Source organism: Eptatretus burgeri, chromosome 11 (genome assembly GCF_056783735.1).
Source record: "Eptatretus burgeri isolate ZD-2024b chromosome 11, Ebu_testis_v1, whole genome shotgun sequence".
Classification (NCBI taxonomy): domain Eukaryota; kingdom Metazoa; phylum Chordata; class Myxini; order Myxiniformes; family Myxinidae; genus Eptatretus; species Eptatretus burgeri.
In genome coordinates, this window is record NC_140971.1 from 26,004,168 (window position 1) to 26,031,793 (window position 27,626).

The 27,626-nt window shown below is 43.5% G+C and overlaps 1 protein-coding gene across 2 annotated transcripts in view; it reads left to right on the plus strand.

The window, feature by feature from the left end:
- The first annotated feature begins 566 nt into the window (after nt 1-566).
- LOC147016700 (uncharacterized) overlaps nt 567-27,626 on the plus strand; it is a 32,859-nt gene continuing 5,799 nt past the window's right edge. The window contains exons 1-5 of one of the 2 annotated variants that reach the window (XM_085845637.1): nt 580-1,417; nt 1,945-1,995; nt 2,337-3,026; nt 6,556-6,654; nt 16,968-17,111. In XM_085845637.1, coding sequence (XP_085701763.1) covers nt 890-1,417; nt 1,945-1,995; nt 2,337-3,026; nt 6,556-6,654; nt 16,968-17,111 — 1,512 coding nt within the window. In that variant the 5' untranslated portion in view covers nt 580-889. Of the gene's footprint in view, nt 1,418-1,944; nt 1,996-2,336; nt 3,027-6,555; nt 6,655-16,967; nt 17,112-27,626 lie in introns of both variants that reach the window. The other variant, XM_085845638.1, reaches the window with a different exon arrangement.

Consider the following 27,626-nt stretch of genomic DNA (forward strand, 5'->3'; position numbering starts at 1 on the left):
TGTATTGCACCCAGTGGACATTTCCCCAAGCCGGGGAGACCTTTAATGATGATGAAAAACCCCCTGAATGTTGATCTTTTCTGTCGCTTGGTCCACGATGACCATTTTCGGTTCAACCTCAGATGCACACCATATTAAGCACCGGCACGTAAGACCATTTCCAGATTGCACCACCGAGTCCCGAATTCCTTTTCATCGACGAACTATCACCGATATGAACGACCTTCCCGAGGTTTGACCTGCGGTTTCAAGGGTGGACCCTCGCCACGCCGGTTCCATGGAATTCCCATGTACTGGACCCTCTTCGTGCCCAGGAGGAGGCGAACCCTCCGCTAGTCTATGGTCATCTGAATATCGCAGCCGGGGCCAACATCGGGTTGTAATCGTTCTGAAGGAAATGGCGGGTGAGGAGCCCCAAGCACGCGTGGCTCTCACGGCCGTCGGGCGATGGGGAAGGATCGGAAGCAATGGCAATGGAAGCGGGCTGCGTGGAAGGGGTGGTGGTGGTGGGGGGCAGCAGATGGAGAGGGCACGGATGGAGAGCGCGAAGCGGTGGCAGAGAAAGCGCGGAGAACGTCGAGGGGGATCGTCGCTCCCTCCGGATCTCTGGAAGGCGATGAACGTTCCTTGAGGATCCCCTTCCACGTTTTACCTGGCAGCTCCCGCCGTCCGGCCCGAAACGCCCCCTCTGCGCCGCTCCCCCTCCACCATTCCGCCCGCGCAGCGGCAGCAGCGGCGTCGGCAGCAACAGCAGCAGCATCATCATCATTCGAGGCACGCAGACCGGGCCCCAGCGCCGCCTTGCCTGCTCCGGGAGAGCGACGAGGCCCAGGGAAATAGAGCACGCGAGTCGGCTCGCCCGCCTCTCACCGTTCCCCCCCATTGATTTATGGTCTCGGCTCGCACTGCCCGCATTTACATCTTCATGGACTCGTCAAAGCGCGCGTACGGCGCCGTGGAGAGTGGGACCGTGGGTAACAATGCCCGGGCGCGCCCCGGACTCGACGGAGCGGCCTCTGGAGGAGGAGCGGGATGTGTGGATCCTGTGGCCGGACGTGGCCTAGTGAGTCCCACGGCCGTGCCAGGTGGCGAAGCGGCAAGGCTTCCCGAAGCGTGCTCGGCCACCGGACTCGGCCACAGAGAGCTCCTCATAATCCCAGATGCGCATAGTCCGGCCCGCGCTCCGGACGGCATCCCCCCTGCTGGCGGCTCCGATCTTGGTCTCACTCGAGCATCGATCGACGAGACTACCAGAAAGGTCGGACACCACCAACCCTGGCAGCAGTGGCAGCAGCAGCAACAACACCAGCAGCAACAACAGCAACAGCAGCAGCAGCAGCAGCAGCAAGGGAGACCGCGTTTTAAGATGCGCCTGGAGCCCCTCAAGGTTTCCCAGACAACGTTCTTGCCTGATGATGTGAGTCCCGATGCAGGGTTCGAGTATACACCTGAATCTTTGGATCCTGTAACGAGGTTCCACGCCGCTCGAGGGTCCCTTAGACCGGTCCTGGTTCTCCAACCTTTCCCTCTTTTTTTTACACGTTGCACACATACCCGGGGGGGGGGGGGAAACCCTCAAACCCCCATCCTCCTATGGTCGCAGCAAGATGCTGAACGACATTCTGATTAAAATCAATCCACTCGAGCAGTCACGTGATCCCGATGGCAATCGGCGACATCACGTGACTCCGTCGTGTGATCGAGTCGTTGAGACTCCAGGTGACATTGATCGTGTTATTTATACATTATTATTTGCTTCATTTGTATCACCATGCTTGCCAAGAAGGAGTTTGTAACGGTGATCAGGGATTCCCCCAGTTTGTTGTGACTTCATAATGACACATTGTTATATTAATTGTGTGCTCGCGCGCTCATTTCCTGAAAATGTGGTTGTTGCTGTTTTTTGGGATCGGTTGTTGCTAATGGCCGTTTTGGTTGTCTTAGCCCTACTCGTTCGAAGACGAACCCATGCTGAAGAATGGCGTCGTTACACAGGTATGCCAATTATTTTGTAACCGTGTGCCATGCCACCTGTAAAGGTCGATGTGACTGGTTGCGTCGGTGATCCCGTGATTTATTTGATTTATTTTTTGAAATCGAGAATTTGTTTTTGATTTTGTGAAATTTTGCAGATTCGCCCCCACATTGATTGGCTGATTCAATTATTTGGAAGGAATTATCTGATAATTTTATGCATCCAGATACAAACAGCTTGCTTTGACAAATATGGCATGACTTGTAAGATGGTTTTGATTACTGAACTGCAGGGAGGGGTGTGGGGTGTGTGAGTAGGAGTCTTTGTGGGATAAACATCCATGTGTGTGTTTTCTACTCAGAGTTACACGACACCGGTGGGTTCTGGAGATATGGTGTACCGGCGTGGGAAAGATGATTCCGATGCCCTTTTCCAGCTTTACAACACGCACAAAAAGCAGGATGGTACGGGGAAAAGCAAGCGTGGACGCAAATCGACCCCCAAATCTGCACCGCCGTACCTTCCAGGCCCTTCGGTTATTAAACCTGCGCAGCAGCCTGAGGTGAGGCCTGTGGCCAAGGCCAAGGATGAGAGACCGAGCTTTCCTTGTCTCAACCCTCCGAGTGTAGGCCATGATACGAGGGAGGATTTTGTAGGGGGCGGAATCGTAGGAGGAGGAGTCGGAGGAATCGGAGGGGCTGGAATTGGAGGCAGTATAACAGCAAACTCAGGCCCTGTGCCAACATTGGCCGAAAACAGCCCCAAGGCTCCTGAATTCCCGGCCTTTCCCCTGACCGCCTCTGTGCCTCTCGGCACGACGATGGCGGCCTCTCTTGTGCACCTCAATCGGTTAGTGAACCAGATGGTCCCCCCTCCGATTCCTTACGGCGCTGGTCCTTACCCTGGAGCTCCTGCTGGTTTCCCTCTCGGCCCTCCGACCGTGGCTGCTGCAGCTGCTGAGAATGGCTACGCAGGTCCTCCAGCACCACCCAGCCAGCAAACCCTCTACATGCACCAGCAGCAGCTCAACAGCTTTGCTGGCTACTATCAGGTAAGCAGGTTGTGGCTTAAATTTCGGGAGACACTAAAAGCTTAATGTTTGAAAGTAGGCCTCTATGTTCCACCTCATGGAATAGTCCATTGGTTTGAAGCATTCGATGTTTGAGTAGGATTATATTGATGTTTTAATTTGGTTCATGTTCCCATTTGAACACATAGCTCATGATGTTGGAATCCCAAGTTCAAATGGCAAATACGATCTGTATTCCTCAATTGGCCTGTTTGTGTTTCCATCTGAATCCTCGGCTCATAATCTAGGAAAACCAGGTTCAAATCCCAAATACCATATGTGGTGTTCTGTTGTCTACGAACATCCTTGGAATTCATGTAAAAAAAATACACTGTCTTCCAATGTCTTTGTACTGGATGTGATTTTGGCTAAGTTCCTTTATAAGCCTTAAATGAAGGTAAAACAAAAGAATTATTGTCTCCTAATATCCTTGTAATCCATGCAAAAGTATACGAATGTTTACCTCCGCCACCAAAGGTGCGGAAGTTATGTTTTTACCCCTGTCTGTTTGTCAGTGAGCAGGATATCTGAAAAAGTTATGGACGGATTCAGCCAAAATTTGATGGACAGGTTGGGTGTATGACTAGGACGAACTCATTCGATTTTGGTGGAGATACGAAACCGGATCCGACTACTTGAACTTTTTAATTTTTAAGCGATTCCTCACCATTGAGAAACAATAGACAGCACGATATCTCAAAAAGTTGTGCATGGATTCAGATGAAATTTGGTGGACATTTTGGGTGTGTGCCAAAGAATTGATTCGATTTTAGTGAAAATCGGGATCCAGGTACAAGAATTATTTATTTATTTTCGTGATTCCTCATCACTGAGATGGTGCCAAAAACGATATATATATATATATATATATATATATATATATATATATATATATATATATATATATATATATATATATATATATATATATATATATATATATAGCACGATGTTTCAAAAAGTTATGGACGGATTATGACAAAACTTGGTGGACACATTGGCTAGATGACCAGAACAAGCTGATTAGGTTTTGGTTCAGATCTGGATGCAGATCCGGTCTATCAGTGGGATACAAAATGTGAACTGTTCAGCCTGGTGGAGAAATGCGCTCCACCGAGTGCCATTTTGTTGTTTTACATGTACAAGCTCCTCACACGATCCTTAGACATTGCTGCAAGTTAGACTTTCGACAAAGCTGCATGAGAGGAACTGGCCTATACTATCTTTGAACTACAGCACAGGGAACAACTACCATTAATAGGCAATATTGGATTTCTGCTTCACTGGTAGTCACTGTATGCATCATTTGGAAACAAATGTGACCATTTAAATTTTTTTTTTTTTTTAAAGAAAAAACGAGATCAAATAAACATGTCAGACTGATGTTGGTTGAGTGAAATGATAGGAAAAATGTAAGCAGCTTATAGCTTGAAGATCAGGTCACTGGTACAGATTGTTAAAGGCACTTTTGAACATTCCATCCATGTCTTATCCATCTCTTATCTATCTTGTCATAATGCATGACTTGGTCTTGAGACCGGCGGACCAGTGCCATCCCAAAATTCCATCCTTCCTGTCAAGCTTGAGATTTGGCTTAACCACCTTACTTCAGTCAGACCCTTCCTGGTTTACTCCATGGTGACACCTTGATGAGCCTCCTTCAGGACATTGTACCAGGTGAAATAGTGTCAAATATACAAGCTCAACTAAGAGCCATAGTCCCTGTAAAATGGAGTCATCTTATATCGATGCCGTGTTGTAGAGATGAGCTTTGCCATGAGACATTTCTATTGCTCAGACTTTCTATGGCAGATTAACGAATTGAGCTTTGCCAATCAGCGAATCAGTTTCCTTTATTCTCAATATGCAATTTGATCTTCTTCTTCTTTTACTGTGGTATTTGGTCTTGGCACAGGGTTTTGAACGCTGTTTGTCTCCCTTTGTCCCCAACAAAGAGTTGTTGCTGATTAGAGCCTCCCAGGGGAGCAGCGTTAGGGGGTTGGTAAGGGTAGGAGGCACAGGGAGATTAGAAGTGAGGGACTTTTGAGATGGCAAAGATAAGCCAATAGAAATTGAAGAGAGAGAGGAGGAGAGGCAACAAAGCAAATAAAATGGTGCTTTTGTCTGGCTGGTAGCCTGGGCAGCTGAAGGAAACTAAAAGCTTCTTCTTTTCCTCAAAGAATGCCTGCAGAGCGGTTCATGGCATGTTGCATCGACCCTCTCATTAGTCAGATTTCAAGCCTATCCTTTCCATTATATGGCCGATCGTAAGGATCCTGATAGGACTTGCCAATTTGAAGGCCGGAGTGTTTTACATTTGCCCTCACTCGGGTTTCATCTTTCGAAATGTTCTTATTTTCTTTCATAGGTCTTTTATTATTTTATTTTTTGCATTTATAGCTCTTTTTTTTTCTCCATACAAGTTTTGTATTCAGGCTCATGGGCGAGCGAAACGACAAAGCACAGCGGGTTTGAAAACTACCAAAGGGTATTGGGGAAGGTTGCGGCTGGGGGATGGGGGTGGTGGTTGGACATACACATGGAGGAAAGAAGGAATAGCACAAAAACGAGTAACAATGGCCCGGAGAGGAACGGGATAGGAAGGAATCAGCGTGTGTGGAGGAGATTGTGGATGTGCACGGGTGAGCGCATGAGGTAGTGATTTAACCTTGATCCTAATGAAAGTGGAGCTGGCTGTTTGGTCATGTGGCTGAAGGTTCGTTTCTTTCTCCACCGGCTGGTGTGGGTTTGATTCCCATGGCTGCTCACTCTCACCGACCTATACTTGTCAAGTGCTGCAAGTATGCCAAACAGCCCTCGACGTGCATTGACGGAGATCTTCCTCCCGCACTGGACTCGAGTGCCGTTCTAGACTGGTTTATGGTCTTAAATTATTCTTAGGAAAGTGTTTAATCATTTCGGTGCAATGGCTGAAACCCATGAATCACCTAGGTCTTTGGGCTGGTGGAAACACTGTAAGACCGGGTTTGTTTGAAACTAAATAATTGGTGACGTGGATGAAAGTCTTCTTAATGGAATAAAGACTGGTCCACCTGCACAGGTACAAAATAAGGTTAAAAAAAAAGATTCAAAGGAGAATTGTGTTTTTGATTTTTCCGATGTTCTCAGCCACGGACACATTGGTATCAATGATGGATCGACATTTATTTCTTACTGTAATATAAATGATTGCTGTATGTTACAACGGATGTCGATTTAGCAAATACAAATTATGCAGAAGTTCTCGAATGTTTAATGTTAATTGTGCACGTTACATTGTTGTGTTCCTTTCAAGGAACTTGCCGTGCGATTGATTTGTTGCCCATCAAGCAAACGTGGCCCAGTGCAGATAACCACATTTGTGTGTGTGGAAAAGCCGCAACCCCATTAACGGAATGGCAGTTTTCTTATTGAAGGTCACGGATTTGTCCTTCCGGAGCGTGGAGAGGCGGTTAGCGCCATCTCGCTCGGATCCAGTTCGCGTATAATCTCTGCCGCTGTCCCTGTGCAGGGACTGTACGGCTACGGGAACCCACTGTACCAGAGCAACCAAAAGGACCTGCAGACGCAGAACTTCATGGACTCATCCAATTGCTTCAGCAATGAAATGGTGCGTGAGCTCTCTCCTGCATTTGCAAGCGAGATTTGCATCCACAACACGCCCCAGTATTAGTGGTGGCACAAACCTGCTTGTGCACCTCCTATTTTGACTTGTATCACCACACTTCTGCGAAGCTTCATTATCGTGCCTGACCCGTACGGAAGTATAGAAGCGTTTGTAATTGGATCACAAGACGATTCCATGCAGTCGTTCGCCATGATCGAAGAATAACGCGACGATGGAGATGTCGACAAACACACAATAATGATCGGAATATTTATGATGGAGCCGGCTCCGAAGAATGTAAATGAGGAAGAAATGACCTCGTGATGAGACGAGCGATGTGGATATGAATGCAGAGAGCATAGATGCTTAGGAATCTTTATTTAAATATTCACCGTCTTCAGCTTTTCCTTGTGCGTGAAACATGAGGCGTGCTGTAATTAGCCCAAATAGCCCACGCACAAGCGATGTAGTGCTGGCATGAATACAGATTGCCTGGCAGTGAAAATGGAGGTCGTCAAATTCCTAGAGGACGGCGGTGAAAGTACTTGCGCACGAACGGTCGGCCTCACAAGTAAAATACCACGAAACACACAAAACAATACAAAGTGGCATTACTCGAAAATGAAAATATATTCAAACATCTCGACCGTTTGCACGTCAAGTTGATCACAGCACACGGGTGGTTGGATGAGAGACAGCAAGACCATGTACGAGAACGATCGGATGCATGATCGGCATAATCTTCGTGGAGATGTTGGAAAAACTTTCACATTACGTCGTGTAACGGATGAGCAGCCGTACAAAAACGAGCAGACAATTTATCTGGAGGGAATATGTCTTCAAATTTTTTTTTGTGGGTGATGCTGACACTGATGTATTATTTAATATTTACATTATAATAATTACTTGATGTATTTGGAAATAAAAAAATTCATCATCTATAGATCCACAATTGGATTCCTGTATGCGTGCTCTCGATATTACGAGTGAACAATCTATTCATACCTGTCAATTGAAGCTTCTCGTCATCTCTATCGAACCAAACTCGGCGCCAATCCTCTTGACGGCATCTGCACGTAATATCACCTGACCTCGATGACATCTTAAAGGGCAAATTTCATCATAACCTTAGTTCCCTGTTTCAACATCGAAAGGATTTGCTGCACATGAATTCCTTTGCTCATACCCTACATCTTTATAGAATTGCTAATTATTATCTTTACCAAGGGTGCTCTAAATAACTAATAGTTAACAATGTCGGCGCTTTTGAAAACACTTTTTAAGTAGACATCAAAATGTAATTACGTCAAAGCTGAAAGAAGAGCTAAATGGTCAGAGATGGAATATTTATATTACTTACTGCGAGAATGTGTGGAACATCTAGACTGACAGACTGAGAATTAGCAACTATTGGTAGGATTGAAAATTTCTGTGGGAGTGAACATGAATTGTCAGTTCACTGCAGCCTTGAATAATAATAATCGGAAGAAAGAACACAATTCCATAGACGCAGACAGTTGAATCTTCTGTAAACTTCTCCAAAGTAAATTCACACATTGTCACTGATTCTAGAACATTACACGTTGTGGTGCTTTGTTGCCTTCGATATGCGTCATTAATCAGAGGACTTCTCTCTTTCTGTTTGCAAACCATTCAATTCTAATCTCTACGTCTTATCTTTGTCATGTATATAATATAAATGCAGCTGTCTTGTTTGATCTTCTTTCATATGCAGCGCAAGGCTCTGGGATAGCTCGCATCATTGGCAGAAGGCGTGGCTCTGCCGCCGGTGAGAAATGCCCTCTGCTGGTTCAGGTCGGGATTTCGAATTTGGCCATGGTGCCGGCGATAGCTCGCCTACTCTTCGCGAAGGACACCGTGGGATCTTTAACATCCACGAACAAATGCGTACAGATGGGACACCCAGTTTTAACATCCATTCGAGGAACAGGACACACATTGATGAATTACCCTACCTGTGAAACACCAGGATGTGATGTAAACCAATAGATGGGTTGGGATTCAAACTCAGGGTACACGGCTTGGAGGCAAGTGTTCTTACTTCTAGGCCATCCTGCCAGCCCATCCTGCTTGCTCATCCTTATTTAATGTCTTTTTGTACTAAAGTCGTTTCTTTAGTTGATTTGATGCAGCTTTTAAAAGCCATGACACCATTTTATTAAGCAAATGAGGAACTCCCGAAAACCTGTCATAGGGACAAAAACAAAACCAGCACCATACTTGCTTTGTTTGTTTCTCGGGAGTTCTGTCCCCTGGAGATCTGAGTTTTCTTACCGCCCTCCAAATATGCTTTTACAGACGTGTTTACATTCAAACCTTTTAGTTCCTTGGTAATATCCAGTGGATGCGTAGTGGTGGCGAAAGCAACAAAGAAAAACATTGCCTGACTTTCTTTTTGATTCCCGAGTGGTCTCTTGGATGACAAAGATGAATGTGATGTAAACCAAATGTAGGATTCTGTTTTTGTGTTGTCATCTTCCTGTTTACATGGCAGTGTCGAAGATTGTGCCTGTGGTAGGGTGTGGGACAGGAGTGGGGGTGGGGGCAGGGGGGATCTCTGAGTTTAGGGACCTATTATCACTATTTATCACGTGATCTTGATGACAGACAGCGTTGCACAACTTGCTTGGCACAAGCAGTGTTGGACGTCTGAAACTGTCAGCAGGATTGTTCTCTTAATTGAGGAGCCCCATAATTGTACTATCAGCACCTCATGGAGATTCCTCTTGAAATTAGTCCCACGATTTCCCTTTTTAGAAATTTTCTTGCCGACCATAAACTGACCGAAAAGGTATCATCATCTTTGGTGGTCACAAAGTTTTTTGTTGTGAGTCAAAGTTATAGCTCCAAGGTAATAGAGCATGATAAAGAGTAGTCAGAAGCAAGTTAGCTGTAAAATCTTGCCTTTCTTGTGTGCGTTCATAACTCTAAAATACATTAGTACATTTGAACAATTTCACACGTGCCACATCTGGTTATTCACCTAAGTCAAAATCTCCCGAGGGTTGGCCATGTGCACGCTGCCAGTTGCACTATTTCATTTGATTCATCTCTATCGTTGTCTTTTCTACTAATCGGAGCACATTTCACCCACGGTCCCTTTAAACGCTCACAGTGGCTGCTGCGGCTTGTCTATAAATCCTCTCGAACTGGCCAGAGGTCTGCTTCGTGTTCATGTGTTTTATCTTCATTTATGGCTGGAGCCGTGATGATGGCAAACTGATGTACTGTCCGGTTCGGGGGGAATTGGGTTGACGTAAAAATGGGTCACTAACAGCCAAGCACAGTTTGTTCGTACTTTTATGCAAAAAATTAATTTTCTATTTTATTTGCATTGCAATGTAGAAAGGCAAAACTAAAAATTTCCTTCCAAAACCTTAGTAGGAAACCCCAAATAAGTTCAATTTTCATCTTCATCACGAGCTATTCAGTGCACAGCAAGCCCGAGTTGCTGCCAAACTGACGGGTTGCCGTTTGCTTTGCCAGCAGGGTTGGGAGTATGTGAGGGCAGTATTTAAAATTTGGTAAGTGCATTAGCTCACGATGACCCACTCGTTTTCAAAGCTACCGTGGGATCTTTCACATCCACTAACGAAAGTTATCAGATGGGACGCTCAGCTTAATGTCCCTCCAAAGGATGGTGTACTCATCGATGCAACGACGCTGTGACTGCGAAGCCCCACAATGATGGGCAAAAGTCGTGGCGAGAGTTGCGTGATTGAGTGAACCGTGGGAAATGAGGGGATGGATATGGTGGGGAAACGTTGAGTGGCAGAAGATTTATTTCAGCTTATCAGGTTGTGTTAAAGGGGAACCCAAACACTCAGACCACCTCGGCGCTAATCTATCCCTTGATATCCTCCAAAATAGATGTGATGTGTCTTTACGATTTACAAAGTACGTAAATTTGTGATTAAAAGTCAAAATCTTCTTTTTCTTCAGATTAGCCATGATGTCACACACCGAAGTAGACCACCAGATCCGTACTGTGTCCGGGGTACGATTTAACTCAAACAGTGAATAATTTTTGATTTTCCACGAGTGCGTCGAGTCGATGCGTCCTTGGTGTTTGTGTAGTAATATAAACCGAGATGGTTTCATGCAACACCAATGGTCGAAAGACGCTGAGTTTGCCAGAAATTGGACGAGGTTCGCCTGAAATACCCAAGCGTGGATCGGGCTTACAAAACGTTTGCTTTTGTGCTTGGAACGTGTGACAGAGAACTGTAATGAAACAACATATATGGCTATAGATTGTGTGGTTATCTGCCACGATTAATAGAGGATGCCATACACACAATTGGAATAAACAACCATTGCTCGAAACTGTAACATCATCTCGACCCAGCTACCAGAATATGTACACGGACGATTTGAACGGTAAATCAAATACCTGTTGCCATTGCCTGGCAGTTACCAAAAGAGCACTGGAAAAATAATTTTCTATTATCAACACAAATTTCTACAAATCAAAAGACCCACCATCTATTTTTATCGTGGAGAGAAAGTATGTATGTATGTATCATCATCATCTACTCCTCCGAGAGGATTTGACCAAGACGCGAAAACTTTCAGGGTACCCCTCTCCACCATCCCCCATAAACCATCCCCCCTTGCTGTCGAATAATGATGGGTATTTCTGCTCGAGTAATATATGAACCGATTTATAATTGAACAAGCTGGGAGGTGACGATGGTTCGCGGACATTATTGAACAATGCCACGATAGGTATAATTGAGTTAGTGGAAGCTTTTGAGGAAGCCCTTCCGTAAAAACCTATCTCTTCCGTCAAAATTGACCAAATCAAATCGGATTTTTAATATGTTGTACTTATGGACATTACGCACAGCTTCTAGGAAATTAAATTGCAAGAAAAAAAATCGAGAAAATAAATAAATAAATAAATAAAAAGTTCACGTGGGCGTGGCTGCGCCCACAGGGGGTGTGGGACACCCCTCATACAAAAAGACACAACTAGACCATGATATCTAGCTTGTGTCCAAGTTTTATCAAGATCGCATCAAACGTCACGGAGCTATGCTCTGGAGAGAGTCACAAACAGACACACAGACACAACGAAAATAGTGGTCACTGCTGGCACCTGCGAACCAATACAAAATCCCTCCCTTATAAACCACCAATCGAATGGAAAATCAAACCCTACCGAGCTAAAGTGATCATGTAACCAGCATTTTCATCTTCACAAACACTTCCACCGATTTCATCTGAATCGCTCGCACAAGGCTCGAAACAATCCAGCTCCACAATCCTCCCGAAAGCGTTTCCATCACCAATTTTGTCTCCAATCGTTTGTTCAGAATCCCACTGATCAGTTTCAACATGCCGAGAACCTTCAGTTTTGCTAATTACGATGGAATCAGTATCTGAATCCGAGCTCGAATTGCGCTGTTTGTCTATGTAAAACCGCCGTTCAGATCAATGTGGATTCCAGATGTGACGTCTCTATCAACACTACAAGGCTTTTTTGACACGTTATGATTGGCAAAAAAATTTCAATTTTCTTCCCCTTAAAATTAGACTGCGATTAATGATTCTCAATGCTTTTCAGAAAATTAATTTTTGCGTTTGGGTTCCCCTTTAACAACACTTGTTAAAAATGCAATTTCTGATGAAATTGGAGGTCAGAACACTGCTTACAAAAGCTTTGACAGGTAAAGGTGAGATGGATAAGTGAGGAGGTGTAGTCAAGATGAGGGGGATCTTTTCAATGCCATAATTCAGGACAATTTTGTGAAATGTTACAAGCATTAATTTGCCCGTTCGGTTACCAACTACAAATGACAGTGATACAAGGAAGTTATTTCATATTACCAAAAAGCAAAATTTTCCCATGACATTTTTGATTGAATTTTTTAGTTTTCCATCTTCTGAGATGAAGAGCTCTTTTTTTTCTCAAAAGTTTTAATTAAGCTTCTCCATGAGCTGAAATGTTCGGGGTACATAGCCAAGGTGGGGCGCGATCCTGCCGTGCCATTTTGCCACCTTGGGCAGTGTGCGTACGTACCCAACCAAGACGAGGAGGAATGAGGCGCAAAGATGCCCTTGTCTGTGTCAATGCTTGTCTTGTAAACCCTCACTTAATCGCTTGCACTCATTCACATAGAATACCTGAACTCACATCGTCTTGCTGATAATGTTGTAATAATCCTGCTATTAATTTGCAATTGCTCACTGGCTTTGACACAAATACAAATTCTTATTACAGACACTAGGTATCAAAAACTTACATATATCAAACAAACAGTTTCAAATGGAGCACCTCACCGACATTAGAGTATTTAACTTACATCAGATGTGGCAATTAATGTGAATTGGTGTTCCCAGCTTGCTGGCTCGATGACAGAAGATGCCATTTGCATTTTTGCCTCCTTCATCCCAATCTCGTTTAGAATCCCCGTGCGGGCACGAGCAACTTGCTAGTATTCGTACTGTTTATGATCCTCATCTGAACCGATGGTTCATAAGGCTGTAAATATAAGATCAAATATCATATACTCACTTGATCTATGTATTTGTCGAGTTCATTAATGTCTACTAATGTGATTCTTGTACAAGCTCCTGCATGAAAAAATATAGATCAATGCAAACAAATATATATGTTTGTAGAAAGCGTAACAGCAACTATCCGCGAATCCTCATTTAACTTTACTGTTTTTTTTTCACTCCAGAGAAAAGGGTTTGACAGAAGACTATGCATATTACCTCATTGAGTACAACAACCAAAAATTAAAGTAACGAATCAACGAGGTTAGTTTAAAATCCAGACTGACTGCATAACCTCAATTCTTTTTTTCTTCCTCTTTTCTCCAGTCTGTAGAACCGTCTTCTTGAGACTGTTCAGTCCCTGCACTCTTCCCTCCAAGACTTCAAGCAGGCGGTGCATCGCCATCTCATGTCACCACCCCCCCCACCAATCCTTTCCCACAATCTTTATTAAGCCCAGCTAACCCAACCCTCTTACTTGCAGGTTGCTGTCCCCCCCCCCCCCCCCCACTCCTATCTCTCCTCAATTACCCTTTTCGTTCACTTCCTGGAATATTGCGTCCAACCCTTGCTCCACTATCAGTTTATACCCTCCACCACATTGCTTTTCCGTGAGCATCAATGTTGGAAAGAATTTAAATTTTAAAATGAGGTATCATGATCAGATTTCTTGATAATATTAAGAAAAGAATGTTTAGTTGATTGTAATATTTGTTCACTTGTACAATGCCTTCAGAAAGTATTCGCACCCCTCGACTTCTTTCACATTTTGTTGTGATGCAGCCTGAATTTAAAATGGATTAAATTAGAAAAAATTGTCACCGATTTACACAAAATACTCCATAATGACAAAGTGAAAACATGTTTTTAGAAATTTTTATAAACTAACAATGAAAAGCTGACAATGTCTTGAGTCAATAATAATTCATCCCCTTTGCTATGACACTCCAAACTGAGCTCAGGTGCATCCAATTTCTTTTGGTAATCCTTGAGAAGTCTCAACAACTTGAATGGAGTCCACCTGTGACCAACTCAGTTGATTGAACGTGATTTAGAAAGAAACACACCTTTCTATATAAGGTCCCACAGTTGACAGTGCATGTCAGAGCAGAAACTCCAACATGAAGTCCAAGGAACTGTCTGTAGAACTCTGAGATAGAAGTGTGAGGAGCCCTAGATCTGGGGAAGGGTATAAAACAATTTCTAGAATGTTGAAAGTTCCCAAGAGCACAGTGAGCTCTATACTTAGGAAATGGAAAGAATATGGAACTTCCCAGACTCTTCCTCAAGCTGGCCATCTGACCAAACTGAACAACCGGGCAAGAAGGACCTTGGTCAGGGAGGTGATCAAGAACCCAATGACCACTCTGACAATGACAGAGTTCCATGGCTGAGATGGGAGAACTTGCCAGAAGGACAACAGTCTCTGCAGCACTTCACAAATCTAGGCTTTATGGGAGAGTGGCCAGACGGAAGCCACTCCTGAGAAAAAGGCACATGACAGCATGCCTGGAGTTTGCAAAAAGGCACATGAAAGACTGAGAGCATGAGGCAAAAGATTCTGTGGTCTGATGAGTCAAAAATTAATTTTTTGGGCCTGAATGCAAAGCGTTTTGTCTGGTGGAAACAGTGCACAGCTAATCACCCATCTAACACCATCCCGACCATGAAGCATGGTGGTGGCAGCATCATGCTATGGGGGATGCTTTTCAGCAGCAGGAAGTGGGAGACTTGTAAGGGTAGAGGGAACAATGAATGGAGCCAAATACAGGCAAATCCTTGTGGAGAACCTGCTTCAGAGTGCAAAAGACCTTCGACTATGGCGAAGATTTACATTCCGACAGGACATTGACCCCAAGCATACAGCCAAAGCAACTCTGGAATGGCTTCAGACCAAGAACATGAAAGTCCTTTAGTGGCCCAGTCAAAGCCCAGACTTGAATCCCATTGAGAATCTGTGGAAAGACTTGAAGATTGCTGTTCACTGACACTCCCCATCCAACTTGACAGAACTTGAGCAAATCTGCAATGAAGAATGGGAGAAAATCCCCAAATCCAGATGTACAAAGCTGATACAGACATACCCAAGAAGACGCAAAGCTGTAATTGCTACCAAAGGCACTTCAACAAAGTATTGACTCAGGGCGGTTGAATACTTATTGAGACAAGACATTTCAGCTTCTCATTTGAAATTAATTTGTAAAAAAAATTCTGAAAACATATTTTCACTTTGTCATTATGGGGGTATTTTGTGTAGATCACTAACAAAAAAACATCTCAATTTAATCCATTTTAAATTCAGCTTGTGACACAATAAAATGTGATTAAAGTCGAGGGGTGTGAATACTTTCTGAAAGCACTGGATACGCAATAATTGTATGAAGCCACATATACATTCCCTATTCAACATACTGCACGATCCAGAATCAAAAACTTGGAACAGTTGCTCTCCTTTTGATGCAGTACCAATGGCTTGATGCATTCATAGTGAGCGGTGTGCTTGATGGGTCCAATCCAAACTGTTCCCAGAGTTGAATCTATTCCCAGTAGAGATCCCTCCCTTTCCACTAACCTAACCCTCCATATTCCCCCTCGCCCACCAATCTTCCTTTCCAAAGCTCTGAGGCTGCTGGGATTGACTGAAATCTGATGTCGTTGCAATCATTCACAGAGACGTTGCGGTAGTCACGGAAATTCAGCAAGTCTGATCATTCACAGCTGTTGTTGAGAAGGACTGTATTTACGGTTTCTGTCTCACATCTGCAGCGACTGCACATCTGCACCGGAGGGGTGTTGCCTCGGATGTCATTTTCTCTACGTGCTGCTCGGCTTTAGACGCTGGAGAGGAAAAAAAACCAAACATTTTTTATTATTTATGAATGAGCACTGTTTTCATATTTTTGGTAGCTTTAACAGGAATTTTACCTCTGATGGTACTGGACTCGGTGTGTGAATTTGTAATTGTGTTTAATCATGGTTCATAAAATGGCAAAACTGTAGCGACACTTGTCTGCAATTGCATGTCTTCTTCTTAAGTTAGCTCTTCGGCCGAACTCAGATGACATTCATCCTCAACTTCGAGTCCTCCCAATCAAGCATTGCTCTGTGCAGTTCCTATCTCCACACCCATATCCTTCAATATGTTGATATAGTTGAGAGCTGGTCTGCACCCGCTTCGGCGTTCCGTGTTTAGGTGTCCAGAGTACAAGATTGGAAACAAGTTCGTTCTTGTGGTGATAGCAGTGCCCAACAATACCAAGACGCCTTCTAATTTTAATGAACAGCTTTGGAAGAGAACCATAGAGATCTTCGTTTGTCCAATTTTCTGACCAATGGACAATGAAAGCTGAACGAAGAAGTCGAGTAGCACGTCCATCGAGTCCCTTCTCTTGGGTCGCATTGAGGGTCCATGCTTCAGTTCCATTAAGCAGGATAGACTCAACTGTTGCCATGAACTGGTGTATGTGTTGTACGTTCAAATCCAGACACACATTTAGTTATCCTTCAACTTTTTGTGCTGACTCTATCTGCTGGATGATTTCCTTTCGTAAACTGCAATTAATGTTTTTAACTGTCCAGGAACTGGAAGAGAGGTTTCTTTACAACAGTATTGGAAGCCTGCACTGTCAGCAGCTTGAACAGCATTCATGACGGAGAATGGCCCTGATGAGTGTGTCCTGTGCGGTTTCTGGATAAACTTACGAAGCCAGTTGGAAATGTGCAATTGTAGATGGAATTTATCTCTTTATCATCGAAACTGCTTTCCATTTCTTCAATCATTCTTTCCTCAGCTGAAGCAGTACCAAGATCGGCAGTCCACGTGCCGAGATGAAAATACCGCAGGAAGGTTCGCTGGGGTGCTCGGCCAGGGCCGGGACTGGCTTCATGGAGGGGAGATACCTCCTGAGCGTGACCTTCACAGCTCCTTTGGAAAGGTGTGACAAATCATTATTCCTCTTCATATAATTTCATGTCCATTGTTCACATCGCACGTAATAATAGTTGTTGTACAATATCATGGTTGGTGTTAATTTTTTGTGCATAATATTGTCACGTGCTCAGGGGTCGCGACCACCCACAAGATGCACTCAGTTGATCACGCCCGAGAAGGTGGCAACCATACTTTGAGTGACGGAGCCAGTTATGGCCCAGATTCCTAACGGTTGTAACAAACAGGCTGTTTAACCAAACACTAAGACAAACTAACTGTCTCTTAACAATTTACACACTTTACACCAATTTCCTACATTATCTCAACCCTATTGTAAAATAAGCAAACACATAAATAACACTTCACTAAAAATGTGCCGGCACAATCTCTTGATTTCAGAAGTCAGATCAGTAATAGTATGTGAGCATGTTCCATGTTGAAATGTTAAAACCAAGCACACAATGATCGACTTGATGATACAATGAGCAGGAGAGAAGGTTTTAACGGATACATAATGAAGCAGTGTATCGTCAATTTGGTGGAGTGAGTGGTCGAGGCGAATTCAACTATTTTACCATGAAGTCAATTGAGAAACACAGGATAAAGCAGTCGCAGACATAGACATTATATGTTCTGCGTAGCACCGCAATGTTATTAAAAACGGTGCTGTGTTTAGTGGCTCCTTCCAATGCGTACCGGTTTCGATCAATGATGTCAGCATCACCATGGAAAATCCAGCATCTGTGCAAGCGTACCAGCTTGGACTTATTACATCAGCTTTGTTGCAGAGAATCGCTCCTACTTGGTGCAGTCAGACACCAGCGTGACGAATATCTCGACAGGTGGTGATCAGTCTTGTAGAAAGAGTGAGCCCCAACTAGGGGTACTCTCAGTCGCTGAGTCGGTCTCAATTGAATGCAAAGCTCTGATGAACGTTGAACCTCTGTGAATGTCCTCGTTTTGAAAGGAGACCACGCCTGCGCACAACTCAATGTGATGCGATCCCTGAGAAGCCATTTTATCAACGTCTCTGTCCTTGATCTGCTTCCTCTGTCTGTTCACTGTTGACATCTTGTGTCTCTATATTAGTTTCACAAACATAGCTGCGTGCCTCATCTCTCTAAGGCCAATCATAGGGTTGCCCTGGTGTCCAAAGCCTCGATATGTCTGGGGCAGCTTCCATTTGCCTTGACAAATCCCTGCTCTGTGACTCGGCCATGCTATTGTACAACGATGATGACTGCTTCTGACCCATTGTGAGTTGTTTGTTACATCTCAATTTTGCGAAGACCAGCAAAGAACCCATCTGTAAGGACGGGTTAATTCCCTCAATTTTATGACGTCAATGGCGTATTTATTTTGAATTGTAATGCAGGCTTCCACCAGGTGGCGCAATACGATACACATTGACATATAGAGAGAATTGGGGTCTTTCCGTCCACCTTGAACCGCCCAGGCTATGAATTTATTTTGCCACCTAAAACCTTCTCATACACCCCGAGTACAACCACCAGTTTTCAACTCATTCTGTCCAGCATTTCAGGAGTGTAGGCTGTATTGAAGGAAAACAAACACACAAACAGTATTATATTTGGTATGATAATTTCCCACTACGATGATATCTATGGTTTTCATGTGGAGAATTGGCGTATTTTATTAATGACTGGTAATACACCCTCACATGGGGAGCGGCACGCTATACAATACATATTTACAAAGAGAATTTGCATCTCCCCTCCCCCCGAGCCCTGAGGTCTTTTAGAGCTGAACCTTCCCAGCACACCCTGAATACAACCACCAGATTCCATATGGTGGTTCAGGGATGCACAGATGTCAAGCACAAACAAACTGAACATTTTACGTTTTGTATCCCACTGATAGGATTGATCTGTATCCGGACCTCAACCAAAATCAAATCGCCTTGTTTTTGTCACCTACCCAACTCATCCACCAAGGAGTGACGTAACATAATCCATCTACAACTTTTTGAAATATCATGCTATGTATTGATTTGGCCCCATCTTTCAATGGTGAAGAATCACTTAAAGAAAAAAATTCAAAAATTATCGTATCCGGATCCAGATCCAAATCTTCATCAAAATTGAATTAATTTGTCCTTGGCAGATAGACAACCTGTCCAACAAGTTTCCTCCAAATCCGTCGATAACCTTTTGAGGTATCATGCTATGTATCGTTTTTTGCCCTCTCTCTCTCAATGATGAAGAATCACTTTAAAATTCTAGTATCCGGATCTTCACCAAAATCTAATCAATTCGGCCTTGTCACACACCCAACCTGACCAAATTTCGTCGGAATCCGTCCATAACTTTTTGAGATATTCTGCTCACAGACAGAGAAACAGTGGTGAAAACACAACCAAGGTGGCGCAGGTAAACATAACCTCAGTTCACCTTCGGTGGTGGAGGTTATTTGATCATGAACCCTCCAACCAATCAAAGCAAACCTTCACAACACAATAAATAAATTCTCACTTTCGTATCGGTATCGTACTCAGCAGTTTAGTCTTTCTGAAATTGGGAATTTTTTCTCCCATTTTTGTTGCTTCGTTTAATAAAATGGTTCGAGGAAACTCGCTCAGAATAAAAGGTTATCTGTTCCATCAAGGAAGGACGTTCTGTACTCCTCCCTTAGTGCTGCAGTGTATAAATTCATATAGCGATGAAAACCAATGAAGAGCCAAAAAGACGATGCATCAGACGATATAAATAGAGGTAATTTGAATTTTCTTAAAACACAGAATGAGGAAAAGCACAAATTAAAATGAGAAGCGCACTCGGTAGAGCGCATGCCTCTACCAGGCTGATTGGTTTACGTTTTGTATCCCACTGATAGACCAGATCTGGATTCGGACCTGAACCAAAATTTAATCAGCTTGTTCTTGTCACCTCTTCAACTCATCCACCAAGTTTCGTCCGAATCCATCCATAACCTTTTTAGATATCCTGCCATATGTCGTTTTAGCCCAATCACTCAATGGTGAAAAATGACTTTTAAAATTCTTGAATCTGGATCCTGATCTTCACCAAAATCGAATTAATTCTTCCTTGTTACATACCCAAGCTCTCCAGAAAATTGTCAGAATCCGTCCACAACTTTTTGAGATATCCTGCTTCGTGTCGTTTTTGGCTCCATCACTCAAAGGTGAACAATCACTTTAAAAATTATTGGATCTGGATTCGGATCTTCACTGAAATCTAATCATTTTGTCCTTGTCACATACTCAAGTTCTCCAAAAAAAATTGTACAAATCCGTCCACAACTTTTTGGAGATATTTTGTTCATAAACAAACCATTTTTTTGCAGAAATTTTGGATTTGGCCAAGGTAATAGCACAAGATGACCTACTTGTTTCTCAAGATACAGTGGGATCTTTATTTTGTGTCCACAAGCAAATGCTAGCAGATGAGACACCTGGCTTGATGTCCTTAAGTAATCAGCAATGCACACCCCGACCTGAAAAGCACTTGTCCAACTGTTTATAGTTGGATCAGGCATCAAATCAGGACGAGACAGCACAAAGGCAAGGACGCTTCGAGTACATGTATGGTACTTCATTCCACCGACTTGGAATACCGGCTTCCACCAGGTGATGTTATACAATACACAATTACATAGAAAGGATTTTAGTCCTCCCCCGAACCTGAACCCTGGGACTGTGCATTTTTTACCCCCTAAAAACTTCCCGTACATACTGTGAATGCAACCAGCAGTTTTGAACTCATTCCATCCAGTGGTTCAGTTGTGTATGGAAGTAAAACAAGCATACAAAAGGTATGACATTTAGTATGATCATTCCCCCACTAATATGATGTCTGTGGTTTCCATGCAAAGAATTGAAGTATTTTATTATGACTTCACATACCCCCTCACATGGGAGTAGCGCTACACAATACACATTTATATCGAGAGAATTTGTGTTCCCTACATCCACCACCTCCGTCCCCCCTTCGCTGAACCCGATGAAAAATATTTTGTCATCTAAACGTTTTCGTGCACATTCCGAGTACAACCAGCAGTTTTCGTCTCATTCTGTGCAGCGATTGAGGAATGCATGGAAGCAAAAAAAAAAAAAAACCGCACACACAAGCAAACAGACACACCAAAAAAAAAAACACCTGCTGGCCCAAGCTTCTCCTGTAATTTTTTTTTTAACAGTACAGTGAAACCCGTCAGCTCATCCTCACTTCCTCGTTGTTACGTGCATTGTTCCAGAAAGTGTTATATCATGATACAGGGTGATTATTTATTTATTTATTTATTTATTTATTTATTTATTTGTCCAAGAACCTTAAATAATTCCCCTACACTAAAAACTATTTCATTTCGGAACCTAATATTTTGCGTAAATGTAGCCTAATGTTACAGAAAAATGTGACATGATCTACACAGTCGATTACCTTAAATGAAGTGCTGAAAGTGTCCACCACGATGTTGCAGGCACAAATTCATTCTTCGCAGCATGTTCTCTGGCACAGAGTGTAGCATTTCATGGGGAATCTTGCTGGTTGTGTCACTGATTCTTGCTTTTAATTCACCAAGAGTGTGTGGATTTGTAGTGTGCACGATGTCCTTCAAATATCCCGCCAAAAAATTAATCTGGCAACGTAAGGTCAGGGGATCGAGGTGGCCATAATGACTTGGACACGACACGGTCAACAGAGTAGCCGAAGTTTGTTCATGCTGTATCGCGAAGTGTGACTCGTGGCACCATCTTGTTGAAACCATCCTTGGTTGATTTTGTCTTCTGTAAGATGCCCAAGATCATGTCATGTCTTTCTGTAACATAAGGCTGCGTTAAGGCAAAATATTAGGTTCGTAACAGATATCATTTTTGGTGTATGGGAATTATTTAAGGTTCTCGAAAAAAAAAAAAATCACCCCATATCACAGTCTATGATAGAGCATATATTAAAGGAGGAACACATCGAATATCGGTTCCAAAAACCTTTTACACAGGGAATTTTTTGCAAAAATCTGATGCTCTGGTTCCCAGAGACTCATTCCATGCAAAACGTGATGAAAGAAAGTTCTTTAAAAAATAAAAACTTAGAGAGAGAGAGAGAGAGAGAGAGACTGACTGACTGACTGACTGACTGACTGCGAGGTTGTTTGCCCCTGGGCCCGTGCTGAGTCTCGACGCCCCTGAACACAATACCCCATGCAGTGTTACTTCAATTTTAATTAAATAATGGTTTTAAGAAAATCTGAAAGTTTAGTGCTGCTATTGAAGTAGTCCGGAACGTGTCCTGAGCACCACTCTTATACACCACCCTATTTAACCTTTATTTAAATTGAGGTACTGCAAAACTGGAGGTTCTTGGAAGTATTATGACAAACGATTTGTGTACTACAGTGTTGAAGTGCAGTATGTAATTCAATTTTAAGAAAATATAGATTGTAAAAGTCAGATAAATAAATTATTTCCGGAATTTATTGCCATTTTCCACAGTGTCCAATTGCACCACCTTATCGAACACGTTGCTTGAGTTATTCGTGCTTGGTGTTTGTGTCCTTTATAAAATCCTCAAAACAGTATGTTTCCTTCCTGTTTGGAATGATTTTCAATTTTGTTTGACTGCCAGACAGGCAAACAGAGTAAAAATATTATCTCACTCCTCTCTGTGCATGTGCGATCAGGACAAATTCAGAGCCAATGTACGGTAAAACGAAACATTTGTCTTCCTATTCACGTTCTGATTTGTGTTCAAAATACAACATTCAATTGAAATAAGCTGTTCCTCCATCATAAACTGATAAGACAGCCAAACATTCGGATACGAGTCAATTGCTTTACCACGCTTTTCACTTCGTGTGCACGGGGTAATTGCATTGTGCAGCCATCGGGTTCTTACATCTTGGCCGGTCTGAATCCTGACCCATCACATCAAAGCGGTCGTGACGGCCGACTGATTCTATCATTCCAAGTTGGATCATGGGCCTGTTTGCCACAATACCTAGTTATGTTTACCTCGTCAATGGAACCACTGAGCCAGTCGATCTGTCACGCTGATCAGTGTCATGCATCTGTTACACTAATATAATGACGACCCAGTGAATCACTGGATGCAGACATGGTCTCGTCCTGTGTGCTAATCACCCGAACCCAATCTGTCCTTTAATAGACATGTACAACTTACTGGCGATCAAGACACTCAAATTTAACCAGAGACCAAGTGGGTTTTTTTAAAGTGTATTTGAAGCACATGAGGTGAGGATATAAAGAAGCAATACTGTACAATAATAATTAATCTCCCCCCCCCCCCCCAAACCCACACTTGCCCACAACTCAACAAACGGACAGGAACCTATGTATCTAATCTTAAGGCCTCATGCATTATTAAGGAGATGCACCCGGCAGGATGCAGCAAGTTCCAAGCAGTGCCACAGCTTTGCTGAGAACTGTCTCAGTCCATAATCAGAGTTTTTACGAGCTTGGAGAGTGGGCATGGCTTCTTGGTTGGGGGTGTGGCTGCCGGCTGTGCTGGAAAGGCTCGTTCTGCGGGGGAACTCCATCGATGCACTTTGTGCAGGCTGCGTGGTTCAGGTCCCATTGCAAGTCACCCCGGGGGAGTCTGGTCACGCCTTTTATAGAGTCGCCCTCCACCCGATTTTGTGACGCATTTCGCCCCTCCCCACTCGGCCGTTATTGGTACGGGGTGCAGTTCGTGGGTGGGGCATCCTCCCTCCCGACCTGTTGCTCAGCGCTTTTGGAGCACTTCGCTGTTATGGCGGCCTCCCCCCTAAACTCGTGCCTGATGGCCTGTCAGAACGCTTACAAGTATATTAAGGATGGATTACCAAGGTAAGAACATTAAAGAGGGCATGGAGGGAAAGTGGTTTGAGGTACACACATGTGAGGCAGGTTGACAACAGTGTTCTTCACATAAAATATCACATAATCTATAACACAATTAAATTGCCTCACACTTACGCTAAAACATGCAATACGGGAAATAACTATCGCTATAATAATGCTGTGTTCACGCCGGTGAAGACCGACCTGGACAGATAGTCAAACGGTTCTACCTTTGAGGCGAACACGTGATCCTTGGAGATTATAGCGTGCGCAGGACGGGGGTGGCAAAGGCGTACACCAGGACGGAAGACAAGGGTTTATACTCAAACCCACAATGAATAGACAGACACAAGCAATCTGTAATAAATAGGGGTTTAATGAACATCAATCAGTATTCATGAGAGGAATAAATCAGTGTAATATAATATAACACGAGGTAATTTACAGCCGAAGTCGAGGCGCCTCTACACACAGTTACAAAACAGACAAGGGGAAGGATAAAACAAAAGAAAAATCCCTCCTTTATTCTGGCACTTAGCTTTGTCCAGAGAGGATCCTTTTTGGACCTGGCATCGTCGAAACTGCGTAGTCACTGCGCGGGAAACCACACCCGAAAATGGCGCCAAGCACTCTCTGGGCGGGAAACGTACGTGAGGTATTCGTGTGGCGGTATTCAACGCCAGAGCTCAGCAATTGCCTCCACCTTCTTTTCACGAGCGGATATGCCGACCGTTCTTCTCTTGCACCAGGTAAATTTACCATGATCGCTCTCTTTCCTCCTTGACCATATGACGAGACAATTTTTTTTGAGGCCCCGTGATAAGACCACAAGGCACGTTCTTCTTCCCTCCTCAGAAACGTACACGCTTCACGGCTCTGCTGAACAGTCAATGGCTAACATCTTGCTCCAGCATGCGGTCAAATTTGCCTCTGCATGAACACGAGAATCGTGCAGCCTTCTTCACCGTGTCGAAGGGAAGCCATCGAGCTAGATCCTTTAGCCTCCGATCACGTACCTCACACAACTCTCCTCTTCCCCGAACCTTCTGACCTCACGCCTATCCATCCTCCGCCCAGGGCATGGTTTGCTAGTTGTCATTCCTGGGGGCGATGTTTTTGCCTGCTTGGAACGTTCAGCTCGGTGGTTGTTGTTTTAAGCACATGATTCCTTTTTATCGCCGGTATTGTAAATGCAAAAACATGGGAAAAGGTCACAGGGGGCAATCACATACTGGGATAAATTATCCTTAAACCCTGCCTAATTAATACAGCACCACCTCCCGTGTGGTGACACGTAACAACTTAAGCTGACAGTTTCTCTACTGAATTTACATCGAAATGTCTTCTGCTCGTCCACAGACCATGCTACTTTATACAATCCGACCTTTACTATGAAATTCCTCCATTTTCCCCACAAACTTAACAACAAGTATGCAAAGTTACCCCACAACAATGTGCTGTGTGATTAGTTGCTGTAACGTTTTATTTTTGCACAGGAACAGTTGATTAGAAACTAAGTAATGACAAGTTTTATTTTATTTTTTATTTCTTCACTTTTCTTCCAGAGGGAGCAGAGGCAGTATGGGGGTTTCCAAAATGTGCTAATTAATCAATCATACAATTGATCAAATGTACTATACTCTTGATGGAGCATTAGTCCTGCCGAAAATCAGTTCCTGGGTCAGGGTTATGCTTGATGGTTTGCCATTGCCTTCCCAGCAGTCAGTCAGGACAACAATTTGGAATTGATAATGGTTGGAATCAACAGATCATTGATTGATGTTTGATAACCGCCGTGAGAAGCAAGGAGAAGCTGTCGCTTCGGGTATTAATCTTTCGTCAGAGGAAAACAGCGACTATGTCGAATCACCCCTCTCATCTCATTCGGGTATATTCCATCTTCAATCCTCTTGCTCTTCCATAAGCCTAGTTTTTTTTTTTTAATTCATGTGTTTATAAGTGACTAATCATCATCTTACTGGAAAAGATTAACAAGCGAAGTTGTGTTGGCAACGGGTTACATTTTCTAGGCCTTACCTTGAAACAGAACGACTGAAGATGATAAAATTTTCATTCAGGAATCAGCATATCAGACCAGAATGGAAACCAGAGTTGGTGTCAAAGCCACCCAATGCTCGCCTGTTTATACATTTATCATTTTAAAAAGACTCGTCTAATAATTAATATTTTTTGTAAAGCATTGCAGTGAAGTCTGATCCAAATAATTTTAAAGCAATATATGTATTTGTATATTATAATCAGTAACTAGAGCGCAAGTGAGCACAATATACGCCCGAACAAGAAGGTATATACAGAATTGTGCCACTACATGGAAAACAGCATCCTGGTTGCCATGGCAACCACTTTAGATGACGAACATATGTCACGACACACCGTCTCCACAGTCTGTGCCTATGTACCAAATATGAAACGTGAAAGTTGAAAACTTTGGGAGTTAGAGTGCGGACAGAAACGGATGGAAAACAGCATCCTGATTGCCATGGCAACCACGTTAGATGACGAACGTATGTCGTGACACACCGTCTCCACAGTCTGTACCTATGTACCAAATATGAAACGTGAAAGTTGAAAACTTTGGGAGTTAGAGTGCGGACGGACGGACGGACGACACATAATATGCCCCGATATATATATAGATATATATATATATATGTAGATATATATATATGTATAGATATATATATATATATATATGTGTATGTATGTATATATATATACTGAACAAAAATATAAACGCACCAACCTAAATATCTAAGTCAAGATTGCCATTATGGGAAAATGGTCAAACCGATGATATGTTTGAGCAATGGTTCCTTTGTTTTGCTCAAGACAGATGTTCCCATTGAAATTGACCACTCTGAGTGTGTGGACTCACACGTTGAGTAATCCTTCCCATGAGCACCATGGGGCTTGACAGAGTGATGGTCAGTGAGCGTGACCAGGACACAAACACTCCCTATAGCTTGCCCTATAAAAGGCCTCCCCAAAATGTGGACTGGTGCCAAATGTCAACATGCCACAGATGTCACAAATCTTGAGGGAGCGCGCCATTGGCATGCTGAATGCTGGGACGTCAGTACGGGCCGTTGCAGCACACTTCAATGTCCACCACTCCACCATTAGCCGCCTGAGAACGCGCCTCAGAGAGACTGGAAGCACCGTGAACCGCCCACATGCCCGGCGACCACGTGTGACCACCGCCGGTCAGGATCGTCACATGAGGCTGCAACATCTCCGGGATCGACTCCGACCGGCCACGAGGACTGCCGATGAGACTGTCGTGCTGCATAACAGGCGCATTTCAGCCCAGACGGTGCGTAACCGCTTGAGGGAGGCCAACACCCGCTACTGACTGTGTGAACTCTGACAGTGACACCTCGGTTGTGTCGGCTGTTGTAGCACAAAGACTGTCGCCAGAATTCTCAAGGGACTCTTTGAAATTTAATGCTCAATTGTCATGGATTCTATAACCAAATTGTTGTGAAGATTTAGTATTAATGAGTTCGAGGTAAAATAGTAACAATCGCTTGGTGCGTTTATATTTTTGTTCAGTATATATATATAATCGGACGTATAAAAAAATAGTGTGGTAGATAAAAACATTAGAAAGGAAAAAATAACTTGCACCAAAAATTTTAACATTGTCACGCTCATGCTCACGCCGGGGGTATCGCTATAGCT